Here is a 17142-nt window from a genome sequence, read left to right on the forward strand (position 1 = left end):
TAAATTTTGGGCTTTACTTTGTGGTTGGTTCTGGATTGTCTTTATGCACTTTATAAGTTTCATTTTCTGTGCGAAAAAGAGTTGTGAATTTTTAATATGTAAAAAAGTTATATTTGAGAATTTTTTTTTAGAGATTTAAGTAGTTCCCTTTACCTCAGGGTTTTTTATTACCTAACTAATGTGCAATATGGTTTTCCAAAAGGGAGATATTGTATGCAATATTTAAAACCATGGAATAGTCATACAAAAGATGCATGTTCCTCAAATAGAGCTTTCCATCAGGAAATCTCATGTTCTGACAGCATCATGAAAGATACACACTGATTCTCTGAGTATTCTTATCTATCTGTGAAATGATATGCAGTACTCAAAATTTGATATTGATCCTCTACAATCCTCACATAGTCAATCACTCATCAAATTCTATGATTGAGACTTCATAATTTACTTGCTTTTCTCAACTCTTTCACATCCTCTCCTCCTGTCACTATCCTAGTTCATGGCACACTAATATAATTGTTGAACATGTGATACCACCATCAGAAAGAACTTATGACATTGTTTTTGCAATTCTTGATTTTCCCTGGATTGGGAATTTCCTGGAAGATAGGACGACAAATGGAGGCCAGTTGGTCACTTGACTCTGGGCCAATTTGACAAGAGAACTTAGGGCATTAGTTGGTTTTGCTGCTAGTCCCAATAATGAATTTGAGACTCAAAGTCCTTACTGGTCCTCTGATCTCACTGACTTGACTCCTTTTTGTTCCATTATTCTTGAATCCCTTGTCATTTGCTGTTTGGAAAGCCAGATCTTCAGCACCTTCATTTCTTTCAGACTCTGAGACCTGAACTGAATGAGAGTCTTACAGAGGAAAGGATGGAAGCTATGAATCTGCTTATTGTCAGGCTTTTCTAAAAATCTGTTTTTCATACGTCTTGAATTTTCGTCTTGTTTGTTGTATAAATCTTCATTAACTGTTTTCCTCACTTCTGAAGGTTTTCTCGGTCTCTCAAGATCCTAATGATCCTGAGTCTAACCTTACCTATTGCTGTGTCTGCTTGGGTCTGAAAAATCAAGATTTAGTGTAAGTGACTAGATTTGCAGGATTTGAAACTTAAACTTATTGGCTCACTTAACAGTTTCTTCTTGGGAGCTGATTTAATGCTTTTCTCGTAAATGAAAATTTAAGTTACATAGCATGAAATACATAGATTTTTAAAATTGTTTTCTGGGGTACATTGTGGCACTTACAAAAGTTCTTTTAATATATCATACTTAAATTCACCCTCTCCACCATCTTCCTTCATCCCCCCTCCCCAATTCCTGGAATAGTTTCAATAGGTATTATTTCCCCATTTGTATACAAGTGTAAGTAGTATTTGTACCATATGCACCCTCCTCCACCATTTCCCCACCTCTTTCCCCCTCCCACTAGTATCAAACCCCTGAGGCAGGGCCTGTTCTGCCCTCCTGTCCTCTGATTTTGTATAAGAAAACAACAAGAAGAAAAATAACATTTTTTGGTTGTTTAAGATAGCTACATAGGGAGTTTTCTTGTGGCACCTCCATGTATATATATTTTATAGCCTGATTTGGTTCATCAACTCTACTTTTCTTCTTTCTACCTTAGTCCCTTTCTTGTGATGGTTTCAGCCAGTTTAAAAAAATCTGTATTTTATCTTTTTAAAAATTTTATTCCTGGAACAGTTTCAACAGGTATCATTTTTGCATTTACATACATGTGTATACATTATTTGCACTGTGTTCATCCTCCTACCCCCTTTTCCACCCCCCACCGGTGCCAACCCCCCCTTTCCAGGCAGAACTTGTTCTACCCTCCTGTTCTCCAATTTTGTAGAAGTAAAAACATAAAAGATAACAAAAAAAAGATGGTGTTTTTGCTAGTTTGAGATAAAGATAGCTGCGTGGGGAGATTCCTTTTGTTGTTTCCAAGCATATGGGTATTACAACCCAAATTGTTTCATCTCTACTAGTCCTCTTCACAATCCCTTAGTCCCCTTCCCATGTGGGCCTCACTCAGTTTAAGATTACTATATTCATTCCTGTGCAGTGAGCACATCAAACACATACAAGATTTTGGTTTCCTTCCCTTGTTCTATCCCTCCTGTGTGTGGCTTCCCCTTAGTGTGACCCATGTCCAATAGCATTGCTTGCATTTCTTTTAGGCCTATACTCCACATATGAGGGAGAACATGCGGCTTTTGGCCTTCTGAGCCTGGCTAACTTCACTTAAGATGACGTTCTCCAGTTCCATCCATTTACCTGCGAATGACAAAATTTTATTATTCTTTGTGGCTGAATAAAATTCCATTGTGTATAAATACCACATTTTCTTAATCCATTCGTCAGTAGTGGGGCATCTTGGCTGTTTCCATAGTTTAGCTATTGTGAATAGTACTGCAATAAACATGGGTGCGCAGGTGCCTTTGTAGTAACCTGACTCACGTTCTTTCTGGTATATCCCTAGGAGTGGTATTGCTGGATTGTATGGCAGATCTATTTTTAGCTTTTTAATTTCTTTATGGTTCCATTTGTCAATCTTTTTTCTTAGTTGCTGAGCTATTTGAGTTCTATTGAAGAAGTCCTTGCCTATGCTTATTGCTTCCAGTGTATTCCTTGCTCTTTCCTGCACTAGTTTCAAAATTTCAGGTTTTATATTAAGGACCTTGATCCACTTTGAGATGATACTCCAACAGGGTGATAAGCATGGATCTAATTTTAGTTTTCTGCATGCAGATATCCAGTTTTCCCAGCAATGTTTGTTGAAGATGCTCTTTTTCCCATCAGAAATACGCAGATTTTAAGAGTTACTCTTTAAGGCATTTTGACAAATCTATATACCCATACAATAACTCACATCTCTATCAAGAAATAAAACAGTTTCATCGTGACATGAATTTCCCCCTTGCCCTCAACATAACTCTCAACAGTTTGCATCTTCCATGTAATTAGAGTTCTGATTCCTATCACCATGGAAGAGTTTTGTCTGTATTGGAACCTCACAAAAAGAAATACTGTAGTATATATTCGTTTTGTCTTTTTTCACTCAGCAAAATGTTTTTGAGATTCATCTTTATTGTTTCAGGTCTTGGCAGTTCATTTTGAAAATGCAGTACTTCAAAGTCTGCATTTATAAAGGAAAGAAGAGCTCCTTGTTTGGCAAATATGAGATTCCTGAACATCCTTAGTCCAGCCACTGCCTGCACATATGCCATTAAGTAGGTAGACTTGTACACTAAGGGATTAATACAACTCCATGCTTTTGAAAAGAAACAGTCACAATCACTTAAAATTCTCATTTCAATAACTCTTATAATTGATAGTCCTGTTAGAATTCAAGTCAACTTCTTGATTAAATGCAGTTTACTTTGAAAGCACTTTGAAAAGAGTTTGAAATAGTTAAGGTATTTCTAAATCTCAACACAAAATTCAAATAACTAAAATTATAACATAGGTTACCTGCTTTAATATTGCATATCTCAAAATATAACATTTTATAATAATATTTGGCATAAAATTTTGATAGCTAATAAAAAGAATTATAACTCACAGGTAATTATAATTAGTCATAACTGTTTACTGATCACCTATCATGTGTAGAATGATATGTTTAGCTCCTGGCAAAGGGAACTTTCAGGGAAGACAATGAGAAAGAAAAAGGATTAAGTCATAGTACAAGGTGAGATAAGATATATTTGTAATATGGATACAGAATGGTAAATGCCAAATGAAAGGAAGGAGATACTGTTGTGGGAGTTTTTCTTATGGGTAAAATTACACAAAAGCACATTGTATAGCAAACACAATAATGTCAAAAAATATCTGCTCTTTTCCTTTCTCTATTTTTATTGAGCGTCTTATAAAAAAGGTTTATTTGGTGGATGGGAGGCTCTGAAGCATATTTTGTTGGTCTGAGTTGTAGCAATGGAGAATTGCATTGCAATCATCTTATTGGAGGCTGTATAAAAAGAGTTTTGATTTTATTCCATAAGGAATGAGAACTGTTTATGTGTTGATTTGTTTTTTAGCTAAATTGCAATGCATACTCAAATTTTAGGTAATTAATTTTCCTAAAGTGCATAGAATAGACTTAAAAATCATTTTAATAGTGTGAACTACTAAAATGAGTAGGTTGAGAATTAAAGCCCTAAACAATAAAATCTACCCCCAAATCTCGAGCAAAGCTGACATTTATCTCTCTTTGAACTCATGCCATCTACAGCTTCAAGTCATGAATGAAAATGGCTGGTTTTAATCTAATCGTAGCTATCATTCTTTTTCTAATTGCTGAGTATTATTCTGTCATATAAATATACAAAAATTCGCTTATCAGTTCTCCTGTTGAAGAACAACTTTTTGTGGTCATATGTTTCTACTCTCTTGGGTGAACACCTATGAATGGAATTTTTGAGCCATGAGTCATACTGTAGGTATACGTTTATCATTATAAAAAGTGCCCAACTGTTTCCTAACTCTAACCAGTAATGTAGGAGAGTTCTGGTTTCTCTAAATCCTTGCCAATATTTGCTGGAATTTTTCATTGTGTTTCAATTTGCATTTCTCTGATGACTAATCATATTGAACAGTTTTTCTATACTTATGGACTATTTATTAACCTTCCTCTATCCAGTGCCTGTTCAAGTCTTTTACCCACTAAATAAAATTGCTTGTTTGTTTTTATTAACAAATTATAAATTTTTATATAATCTAGAATTTGTGTGAATAAAGTATATTTTCATGCATATCAAAAGTATTTTTTCTATTCTGAGCTTATTTATTCATTTTCTTAATGGTGACTTTGGATAAGTGAAAGCTTTTAATTTTGATGAAGTCTACTTTTCTTTTTGTGGTGTTTTCTTTGTCATCAGAAATCAACTTATTACAAGATTGGAAAGCTATTTTTCTTCTAAAAGATAACTTATATTTTAATAACTTTATGAATTTAAAATTTTATGTTGTGTTTAGGTACACAACTTAACTTTATGTTTACAATGTGAGGTAAAAGTTGGAGTTCATATTTTTCCTTTTTGGTGTTGAGTTGCTGGTGATTGACTTTTGGTATCCAAGCAGAATATAGGATGGAGACATAGCTCAGTTGGTAAAGTGCTTGCTTACCATGTGGAAAGCCTTAGGTTCAATCTCTAGCGCTGCGGGGGGAAAAAGAGAGAGCGAGAAGACAAAAAGCACTTGGAATGTAGTACCTTATAAGCCAGGATGCCAGTTCTTTTCTGTTATAAAGTTGTTTGACTATAAATCCATATTTTTGTATGAGACAGTCATCTTGTACAGGTGGAACCACTGTGAAGACTGAAAGTCTGTAGTCACTTGGTTCTTGTTGAACTTGAAATTAGAGCAAAGAGACATTCAAAAACGTGTCCAGGACTAAGGTGACAGAACACTCACCTAAGCTTTTCCTTTTCTAATGTCCTTCCTGAGTAAAACAGCAGCATCAGCAACAACTATTCAGAAGCACCAAGGCTTATGTTTTCTCTTGCAGTTTTATGATGGATTTCAGTATCTACAACCACTGCTGGGTTTAGATCTGTTGCATGTTGTTTCGTTTCCCTTAACATATGACAGAAACTTCTTATTCATATAAGCATGCTAGTTCCAAAATATGATGTAGCATCAAATAAATTTTAGCACTATTTGGATCAACGGTTGGAAACCCACCTCAAAGGTGCTTAAGTAAAAAAGAATTGAATTTGACTACTAGCTGGAGACCTCCAAAGGCTAGGAATGCTTTCTAAATATGTAATGAAAACTTTACTTATGCTAAAAAAGCTTACAAAATTTTTGGTAAACAATTTTTGTAAATAGTGGAGGTAGTCCACGACTCTCATTCCATGAAACTATTATTTGTATTTAGTAAAATTGTATGGAGATTAAAAATTCTTCTTACAGTCAAATGCAGAAAAATTTCTTAAGTAAAATTGAGATATTTTCTCTAAAATAATGCGATTCGCATCAGTTGTCTAAAAAAATCGTCTGTAATTACAAAAGTAAATCCCGATTTGCTAATTTAAATGATCTGAATTTTCTTTCTACACTTAAATTGGAATCTACGAATGAGTTTGTTGAGTTTGATGTAGTGGATGTTTGTTCAGGATTTTTATGAAAATTAGAGAACACGGAAGAGAAATGCACTGTGCAGATGACCCCCGTGGTCTAGATGAGACTCAAATACTTGCTTGTCCTCCGAGGTTATGAGCGTCTCGTTTGTTTTGACAGTTAGAGTCATTGCGGGTTGTCTTTCCCCGCTGTTTGCAAAAAGGTAGTTGAAAAGCAGCGGTTGCCTGTATTTCCAATGGTTTTTTGATCTGCGTGTTTGTTCCTCAGTGCTGCTGTGCCAGAGCTGCATGGAAGAGAATTGTTTCTCCGTTGTGCAGACTGGCTCCCTGATGTCTTATTTGCTGATACTGGCTTCCTACAAACCCCATTCCTTTACATTTTTTGCCTGCTCCTCATTTTGCCAGAAAACACAGTAGCTGTAGCCGCGCATAGACTTTTTCCTCTTTCTCTTTCCCCCTCAAGCACCTCCCTATACCTCTCTGGGCTTTGACGTCATGTGTGCTCCTTTTAGTTGCCATAGCAACCCCATTCCCCAGGCCCTCTGTCAGTCTCCTCTGGTAGGTTCCACAATGGTACAGGCAGCATCACGCTGCACAATGGTTTCCAGGCAGTGAAAGAGGGTGATTCAGCAAGCCACTGTTCTTCTTTTTTTTAAAACCTCCCCTTCTCTTCTTATTTTTATGGGGGTGGGTGGTGCTTGTTATATGCTTGCCTTTTTCTTTTCTTTTTTCATTTTTACAAATTTCCATTTTCCTCCTCATCCCTCAATTCCTAGGGGCTTGAGTGAGTTTAAGATTTTGTCTTCTTGGAAATCACCTGTCTATCATTAATTTTAAACAATCTCCCGCCTCCAAAGAATCTCTTCCTTTTAACAGTTTGGAATGTGGGTAATTATGACCAAGTAGGGAGAATTTCTGGGCCAAACACTGCCGGATCAGGATCGTAGTTCTCAGACACGGAATGGTAGGTTGCTCTTTGCTCATTCTGGGTTCTAACCTGGTTTTGGAGGGTGGGGTGATGTCTTTTCATGGTCCCGGTGGGGTGGAAGAGGGAGTATAAGAGACTGAAGAGAGATGGGGTGGAAAGCCAGTTTATCAAGCAAACTAGCTCTGAGACAAGAACCTATGAGCTTTTCTCTCTGGGTAGAACATCACTTAGGCATCTTGAAACCTTTCTGTTTGAAGTGAAAGGTGGCAGAGGGTGGGACGGACCATTATTATTGTGGCCAAGATTTTTAGACCAATGCAGAGTTGCAGAAGGAAAGAGAGACACACATGAGAGTGCAGGGTGGGGGGGGGGGGCGCAGTGAAAAAAAAACCAGCTGTGCTTGTTAGAAATGCTGACCTTGGTTCTCTCAGAAATGCTCTGTATTCCATAAAACATTAAAAAATAATGTCATTTAGTATGCATTTATGTTTACTTCCTGACAGATGTAACTTTAAATATTTTGGGACATATTTATATAGTTTAGTAAAGAATGATATGGTATCTGCTCATATATTAAGTGCAAACTAATGACATTTCTCCTGTAGAGAGACCCTGGGCTAAATCTGGGCTGGAGAGAAGAACATAGAACAGGAGTCAAGTTAGAGATAAGAACAAACATTGGCACTGCAGTCACATAGGTAAAGGTCCCTTTAAGAAAGTGATCTCCTAGTCACAGCAGGCAGCATTTTTTAATGGCAAGGTTCCCAGGTATTCTGTGCTAGGATGCTGTGTCCCCTGGAAATGTCAGAGCTCTTTCAGGAAAAAAGAAGATACATCATCAGAAAGGAGCATGGTAATATACTTATCAGAATTTATGTGTCTGTGCTTTGAGCAAAATAAATGTGATTTATTGAAAAATCTTCAAGTACATCAGGTTAAAGCAATTTACTTCAAGAAAATTATATATGTCTCTCTCTCTCTCTCTCTCTCTCTATATATATATATATATATTTCTCACATTTCAATCTAGTGACAGAGTTGCTGCATTTGCTCCCTTGAGCAGATAACATCCAAGGGTACTGCAATTTGGCCAGAGGAAAAGGAATGGCCTATCCCACGGTAGGCTCTGAAGCCATCACAAGGTTGTTTACATGGGCCACCTTTGCTGCAGAGCTGAAGGTGTCTGTATGCAACCCTGCCTGCTTCTGGTGTGTTGGTGATAACTTTCATGAACACACTGGAAAAAAGCAGGCTAAGTCATACGGGACAAACCACAGTTGAGAGTGAGGGAAAAATGAGTGCAAGTGCCCCAGGCATTACCTGCCCAAGGTCCAGTTTCTCCCTCTGTCCCAAGCTATTACTTGTCAGACCTAGAAGGTCTCATGGAATGCTGAACAACATATTTAAATGGTTGCACAATAAGGATCATTGCTATCAAAGAGGCTTCTGGAAATGTTCTACCTTAGTGAGCATATATACAGACAGCAATGAACTCACAAGCTGCCCACTCCACTTCAGAGTCATTGGATTTTAGGGGCCACATGGCTGGATATAGAATTTTGCTGCCTCTGGTATGTATTCCCTTCTCAACCTTGAAATCAGCCTTAAAACTGACACAAAGTGAGCTTATTATCACGTGGAGTAAACTGGGTTTCTTTCCCCTTACAATGGGACTAGAAAAATGAGATGACAAAGGTGAAATGACCTTAAATATTAATCAGTCTTCATGCGTTCTCATTTGCATACCATTCCTTCTGCTGTTGCAAAGTAGCTGTACTTTGAGATGGTCCTGTTCTTAGAAAATCTCTGCAATTTCAGTCAACAGATTCCTGGTGATTAGCCAGTAAGAAATTATATGTAGGGTGGAAAAATCAGCTGCCTCCAGCTTCCTGCTTGCTCGTCCCAGAGCAGCATCTGCTGTGGGGAGAAGAGTGTTTGTCATGCTGGAAGGGGATGTTTGTGAACAGATCCCAGGGGGACTGAGTGTGTTTTTGTTGTCATTGTCTGGTACATCTGCAGCTATCAATGGTTAATGGTTCTGTAGTATGCGGTCAAGACTTTTCAAGGTTGAGATGAACTGAGAGTTGATCATGGATGCTATAAAATATAAATATTCTAAATTTACAGGAAAATTCATTCATCGTTTGTGTGTCCTACCTATAAGAATATCTTAAGCAAAAGAATTTTGCCTAACCTAAGTAATCTGAAAAGGCCGCCCATGTTTAAAGGTACATGCGCACACACACACACACACACACACACACACACACACACACACATTTAAAGTTTTATCATGGCTTGGTGTAAATGAGTATTTCTTTGGACATAAGCTTAGTTAAAGAGTCTTTCCATATTGATATTAAAGGATAAATTGGGATTTTCTTGTATGTTAAACATGGGGATAGTCTCCCTTCTTGCTCTAGTTCTGACCTCAGGTCACATTCGTAATTAAAGGATATGGAGGGGAGTTTCTTTAAATCAAATGATTGTTTATCAGAAAAATGGACTCAATGCAAAAGAGACTTCCTTCAATTGAAATAAGAAGTCAATGAATTGACATTTCCAATTCTTTCTTCAGTGCCCCTTCTATTTCCTCTTGCAGTGTCTTTGAGTTTTTGGTTGGGCATTGCAACAGTCATGCATAAAGAGGCACGGAAGTGTCTGGTAATGACAATGGAGTACAGTGCTCTATTTGCTGTAGGCTTGCTGAGTCCCTCTTTCCTGCCATCCTTGCATCTGTTATTGCATCTTTTCTGTGCACCAACGACTTGTGCAGAAAGTTGGACCTACAGACTACTGGGAGAGATGTTTATTGGCAAATAGAACAGAATCCATTTGTTTCTTTAGCATATTGAGTTTATTTATGACGTTACATAAGTCTGTGATAAGATACTGTGCTGCTGATTCAGATAAAAGATCATGCTGCATATTGATTGCTTGAAAAAGTGAAATTTAGAATTGGAGTCTATGCTTTCAGAAATTCACCTATCTATACATATTTTTTTTTAGTGAACTTGTAAGGTTTTGATGAAAGATTTTTTGACTTGAGTATATTTTATCCCTAATTAAGCAAATTAAGGCAAAGAAGAGAAAGTAAAAAAAATCTGTATGCTTTGGGGACTATTTCCCCCCAAAATTTAATGGGGGGAAATTTACTTCTTATTGTGAATTTTGGTAGAAAATCTAGAGCTATCAAGTGACACTGAAGATCCTAAGTAGAAAGGAGCACATTAAATTTGGAAATAGAGCTGAAACACATTTACTTGTGGTGAATAATTTCCTAGTTGAATTGATGTTTTGCATCTATAACAAGTCACTATGGCCTTTCTCACTGTTCTTAGCTCTAGTAACTATGAGATATAAAACCTGTGTGCTTATGAAAATAATGCTTGCAGAATGGAAACCCAAGTTTTGAATGGAAAAAGAAATGACAGAAGGCTCCTTTAGAAGCATCCCTAACCACAGCTGCCCAGAAACCCTGCATGGTATGCAGGGTTCAGGAGATGTTCTCCTACAGAGAACAGGCAATGTAGCCTGCGCAGTAAAAACAGGATTTCCACTACTCCTCCTTAAACTCTTCCTTTTCATTCTTCTTTTTGATGGTAGAAGAAAGCAAAACAAAAACAAAAGCAGCAGTGACTTAAAAGCTCTAGAAACTCATCTTGGTGACTTATCCAGATCCACATGAGGTAAACCGACTTCTAATTTGTGGATGTTGACCCACTTGAGTACTCTAGGAGCTTTCTGTTTTATGTTTTTTTTTTTTTTTCTCTGGTGGGACTGGGGTTTGAAGTCAGGGCTTCACACTTGCAAAGCAGATGCTCTACTACTTGAACCACACCTCCAGTCTCTACGAACTTTCTAAAAAGGGGATTCTTAACATGCTTATCTTTTTGTATATTGTAAATAGGATTTGACACCACTGATGGTGAAGGAAAGCTCTTACCTCTATTTGCCAATGTCCATCCAACGTCTGTGGGTAGGTAGGAGTTCATCACAGCAGTTAGCACAAAATGCAGTGGTTGGCTATTCCTACTTTATACTAAATTATAATTTCTGTCAGTGACTGACTTTGTCTGTCTGGCATGGAGTAGACATGGGACACAATAAATGTTTATTGAATGAATATGCTCCATGTGCTGTCAGCTATGGGTAGAAGAAATTGAAAAACTAATACAAAGTTTCTGTCATTTGGAGTCTATAGTCATTTAGGGGAGTCAGATTAAATAACAAGGATGGAGTATGGCCAAGGACCCATATTACTGGTTTTTCATTTTTTTTTGAATTTTTTTTCTTTTTCTTTTATTATTCATATGTGCATACAAGGCTTGGTTCATTTCTCCCCCCTGCCCCCACCCCCTCCCTTACCACCCACTCCGCCCCCTCCCTCTCCACCCACCCCCTCAATACCCAGCAGAAACTATTTTGCCCTTATTTCTAATTTTGTTGTAGAGAGAGTGTATGTAAGCAATAACAGGAAGGGACAAGGGTTTTTGCTGGTTGAGGTAAGGATAGCTATACAGGGTATTGACTCACATTGATTTCCTGTGCGTGGGTGTTACCTTCTAGGTTAATTCTTTTTGATCTCACCTTTTCTCTAGTACCTGTTCCCCTTTCCTATTGGCCTCAGTTGCATTTAAGGTATCTGCTTTAGTTTCTCTGCGTTAAGGGCAACAAATGCTAGCTAATTTTTTAGGTGTCTTACCTATCCTCACCCCTCCCTTGTGTGCTCTCGCTTTTATCATGTGCTCATAGTCCAATCCCTTTGTTGTGTTTGCCCTTGATCTAATGTCCACATATGAGGGAGAACATATGATTTTTGGTCTTTTGGGCTAGGCTAACCTCACTCAGAATGATGTTCTCCAATTCCATCCATTTACCAGCGAATGATAACATTTCGTTCTTCTTCATGGCTGCATAAAATTCCATTGTGTATAGATACTACATTTTCTTAATCCATTCATCAGTGGTGGGGCATCTTGGCTGTTTCCATAACTTGGCTATTGTGAATAGTGCCGCAATAAACATGGGTGTGCAGGTGCCTCTGGAGTAACCCGTGTCACAGTCTTTTGGGTATATCCCCACTGGTTTTTCATTAAGTGCAATAGGAATTCAGAGGACAAAGACTCTCATCTGAAATGAAGGGGGGTGTCAGTGGGGGTTGTATGAAGATTTGGAGAAGGGTGGGAGAAGGGGAGGTGTTCCTGGAAGTTGTAAGCACCTGACTAGGAGTGAGATTCTGAATTGGAAGGAAAAGGAATTTTATTTTCAGTATGGTGACCATACTGTCCAAAGTAGAAATGAAAACTTATGGCTTGACAATGTGTAGAAAATTGGAAACTGGCACAGTTTTGGAGAATCTGGTCCCATATAATGTTGGGAAATGACAAGCAGTAGAGCTGAAAAAGTAGGTTTGTAACTAGGTCAGATTATGGAAGAGTGTGAGTACAGGTCTCTTTCTGCATTTAGGCCGATTTCAGTTTGGTTTGACTTTATTTCATGTACTTCATAGGGTTTCATACTTCTTCCTGTCCTTATATTGGTAACTAAGTAACTCTTTGTTTTAATGAAATCTTACTTGAAAAGCAGAATATATAGGCATATGTAACCATAGGTTGTCCCAGTCGAGGCTGAATTGATGCTTTTCTTACAAAGCTAAGTCCATAGTCATAAAACCAAATGTATTAACCCAAATAATAATTATTAATTGGGTTCATGTTAAAAATTTAAAATATCTAACTGTTCTGATAGTTACAGTATTAAAGGTCTTGTGCTTGCAACAAATTCTGAACAGGATTAACTATTTTGATAATTTCATTTCTTCCCCTGCACTCTGGCACTTGGAAAACAATTGTCTTGTCTTTGATGTCAGCATTTTGGTTTTCTAAGTGCAAATGAGGTTTCCATTTAGTTCTTTTTTCAGTGCTGCATATCAAACCCAGAGCTTTGCACATGCTCAGCAAGTTCTCTGCCACTGAGCTATATCTCCAGCCCTACTTTTAAATCTTAAAATCAAACTCACCTGTCTTTGTTTTGATTTTAGGCTAGAGTGAGAAACACCTACGGCAGGATCATCTCAGATCTTGGTTATGGCAACTCATACAAGAAGCTGTTGAATTAGACACACTTCCTATAGATGAGAAACCATACAAGCAGTGGTGAGTTGCTAGTTTAAATGTTCCTTAGTAGTAAATCCATGTATGGTCTACATAACCAATTTATGTATTGCATATGGCTTAGTGCGTGGATCCAAATATTGTCAACTAAGGGGAAAATGAATAGGACAGAAAGCTTAATTAACGGTGTGGTACAGCTAGTGCCACATAGTACTGTCAGACTTTGTGAGACACCATGCCATCACCTCCACGGACCATATGGGTCTATACAGGATGACTGCAATTAGCAATTTTATTTGGTAGAACACAGTTAGGAAACATCATTTGTAAGTGACATTTCTTGTTTGCAACATAATACAATATTTTATTGATTAAACATCTTTAATAAAAAATTTGTTCTAAGATAAATTACAATGCTCAGTTCTTTTCAGAAACACACATATACATAGAATATTGAGAACTTTACAAAAAAAGGAAGAGAAATCACATCACTGTTTTATTAAATCCAATTTGCAGACATTTTAGCTTACAAATTGTTTTGTTTAAGAACAAGGTTAAAAAGAGATCTAGTTCCTCTGTCTATGAAATAATTTGAAAACATTATTTTATAAAAATAACAGCACACATAGTCACCAGTAATCAATAGATGCCAGTAGGGATGAGTGAGTTATAATCTGTCAACTTCTTTGAGAAATAGACTACTCTGTTGCTTGAAGACCCCAAACAGTTGTTTTGAGCTAGTGATCAATATCTCTTTCATTTGCCTAGTGCGTTATGTGACTCTACAGAGGTAGGCTGTCCTGTGAATTAACGCATAGTTTGTAACTGCAGCAATCTGGTGAAATCAATCCTATAGTGATTTCACATCATAATTTTTTTCTTTGTACTTTTTGGTTGTGCTGGAACTGAACTCTGAACCTTCACACTTGCTATGGAAGCACTCTACTTGAGCCACACTTCTAACCTTTTTTGCTTTTGTTAATTTTTGGATAGGGTCTCACCTTTTCCCCTAGGCAGTCTTGAACTGCAGTCCTCCCTTCTATGTCTCCTATATAGCTTGGATTACAGATGTGTACCACCACACTTCATTTGTTGGTTAAAATGGGGTCTTGCTAACTTTTTGTCTGAGCTGGCCCTGAGCTGTGATCTTCCTGAGAGGCTGGGACCATTCTGATGTCTTCATACAAATATATTGAGAACGCTTATCCGATGGTCATAATCATGCTGTGCTTTTCCAAAGTGTATTCAATGAGTGTTTGTTATGAAGAATAAATCACACATAATTGCCAGTAGTCAACCACTTGTGACCTAAAATAAGGGTAATTTTATATAGTTGAACCTAGCTATGTAGAAAATACATATTGCCCCCATGTTAAACCCTAGTTCTTTAAGTAAACATTTACTGAGAATCTGTGATGTATACATCAGCTTGGGTTTTGGATTAGATGAATGTCCCTGCTGTAGAGGAGCTTGCAGTCTAAAGAATGTGGTACTTACAAAATGTGTATTGGTAGGGTAGGTGTATTCTTAAAGAGTGGGTACTGTAAGTGCTAATACACAGGTAGGCATAGGAGGCAAAGGAAGCACGGCAGAGAAGACTCTCACAGAGGTGGTGGGACTTACTCAAGGCAGGCTTCCCAGGGGAAGTGATATTTTAGTGGATGATAGTACAGTAAGAGATTGGCCAGAAGAAGAGAGCAATATGCGTATAGTAGGAACATTTTCTACAGACCAGAAGCATGACAGAGCATGATTGTTTGGGGTGCTAGGTACTGTTTACTGTGCTGGAGCATCAGTGGTAATGGGAGAAATGAAGCTGAAGATCAGAGAGATCAGGAAAGTTCTCAGGCAAAGTTGAGGGGTTTGGGTTCCATTCCAAAGGAAGAGATCTTGAAGGATTTTAAGTAGGAGAAATGACATGATCAGCTTATTTTTAAATTGTGAAGTATGCCAATAAAAGAGTACAAAAAACAAATACAGGATGGAGAATAAATATAACAATAATTTATAATAATTACAAATCACACTTTATAAACTACTCACATTGTACAACAGACTCCCAGCAATCTCCTCTGTGCCCCTTTCAGATCCCATACTTTTTCCTCCTCAGCAGAGGTGAAAACCTACTAGTTCCACCTTTTCACACTCACTCTTTTCACACATGTCGCTACAGTATGTTTAAGCTTGCCTGTGACTCAGCTGTGCATGGTTGTGATCCTAGTGTATATATCCTCAATCCCTTGATTATTCTGCTAAACATTGTGAGGTTCTTCAATTCTTCCATGATCATACATGCATTATTCATGCAAATTGTTGCATAGCATTCACTCTGGGACTACACCAAGATGTACTTATCCATTCATTGTTGGGGAGCATCTGAATTGCATCTATATTACTTATGCTAGTATAAAATATAAATAATATCACCTTTCTATGTTCATATGTTATTGGTCATAGATTCCACCACACATGTGCAAGAGATTGTCTAGGATAAATACCAAGAGAAGGAACTCGTAAGTTTTGGGGTATGTGCACCTTATATTTTATTAAATAATTGCAGAATATTTTTCCCAATTGGTTGCATCATTTTGCATCCACAGCAACACTGTGGAAGAAATTCTGCATCTCCCCAGTACTTGATTTACAAGTTCTCAAGTTTTACTAACCAGCTGGATACATAATTGTAATCATACAAGTATTTATTTGCATTTTCTGATTACTAATGAAGAACATCTTTTCAAGCTTTTCTTGGTTATTTGACTTTCCTCTTTTGTGAAGTGCCTACTTAAATCTTTTTGAGGTTTGGCTTTCAAAGTAATAAGTAACATTTTTGAGTTCTTTCTGTGTAGTAGGCGCTATACTAAGCACTTTACAAATATTTAACCTTCAATAATTCCTATGATTTACAGCTAAGGAAACTCAGGTTTTGAGAGGTTAAATAATTTGCTGACACAATTAAGAAACAGTGGACTTGGCATTCAATCCTAGGTCTTTCTGACTCCAGAGTTTTTCAGTTTCTCAGAGAATGTTTGGAATAGATTGAAGCCAGGGAGATTGGTAAAGGTGCCGTTGCCAGAATCCAGTTAAAAATAATAAGGGTATAAACCTTATTAACCTTTAGGCATATGTCCTCTAGTGGGGCATTTGTACCAAACAAGTCGACTTGGAAATAATTGTCATGGATGAAGAAGATGGAGTATTTAAAGTGTCTCCAGTTTCTATACCTGTTACTTAGATAGATTTAAAATTAGTTATACAAGGTATTTTATAGTCAGTATTGTGGTAGGTTTTAAGATCACATTTTATGATTCTATGTTTCAATGAGAGATGAATTTAGCTTGTATGTTCATAAATTTAGGCTTTAAGGAGACCATAGTGTTTGTTTGGGTCAACTCTTTACTTTTCAGAGGTGTAGTACCAGCTGCTAAAAGAGGGTAAGTGACCTGTTCAAGATCACATGTTACCAAGTGTCAGGTTAAGAATAGACATGAAGACTACATTAGACTTTTCTTCCAAAAGTTGACACAACATCAACCTTTAGAAGAACTCCCTCGTCTAAGTTAATTCTTCTCGAACAGACCTTTTCTTTAGTTCCTAGTCCCCTTCTCCTATCGGCCTCAGTTGCTTTAAAGTATCTGCTTTAGTTTCTCTGCGTTGAGTGCAACAAATGCTATCTAGTTTTTTGGGGGTCTTACCTATCCTCATACCTTCCTGCGTGTTCTCTCTTTATCATGTGATCAAAGTCCAATCCCCTTGTTGTGTTTGCCCTTGATCTAATGTCCGCATATGAGGGAGAACATATGATTTTTGGTCTTTTGGGCCAGGCTAACCTCACTCAGAATGATGTTCTCCAATTCCATCCATTTGCCTGCAACTGATAATATTTCGTTCTTCTTCATGGCAGCATAAAATTCCATTTGTCAGTAATGGGGCATCTTGGTTGTTTCCATAACTTGGCTATTGTGAATAGTGCTGCAATAAACATGGGTGTGCAGGTGCCTCTGG

At 37.4% G+C, this 17142-nt stretch overlaps 1 protein-coding gene across 6 annotated transcripts in view; it reads left to right on the forward strand.

Annotated features, from left to right (window-relative positions):
• Positions 1-6641: 6641 nt before the first annotated feature.
• Mapk10 (mitogen-activated protein kinase 10) overlaps positions 6642-17142 on the forward strand; it is a 334304-nt gene continuing 323803 nt past the window's right edge. For 3 of the 6 annotated variants that reach the window (XM_074041841.1, XM_074041840.1, XM_074041843.1), the window contains exons 1-2: positions 6643-7057; positions 13065-13179. Coding sequence is in view for 2 of the 6 variants with exons in the window: in XM_074041839.1 (XP_073897940.1) it covers positions 7055-7057 (3 nt within the window). In the remaining 4 variants the exon portion in view is untranslated. Of the gene's footprint in view, positions 7058-13064; positions 13180-17142 lie in introns of all 6 variants that reach the window. The other 3 variants (XM_074041842.1, XM_074041844.1, XM_074041839.1) reach the window with 2 other exon arrangements.

This window comes from Castor canadensis, chromosome 9, assembly GCF_047511655.1.
Source record: "Castor canadensis chromosome 9, mCasCan1.hap1v2, whole genome shotgun sequence".
NCBI lineage: Eukaryota > Metazoa > Chordata > Mammalia > Rodentia > Castoridae > Castor > Castor canadensis.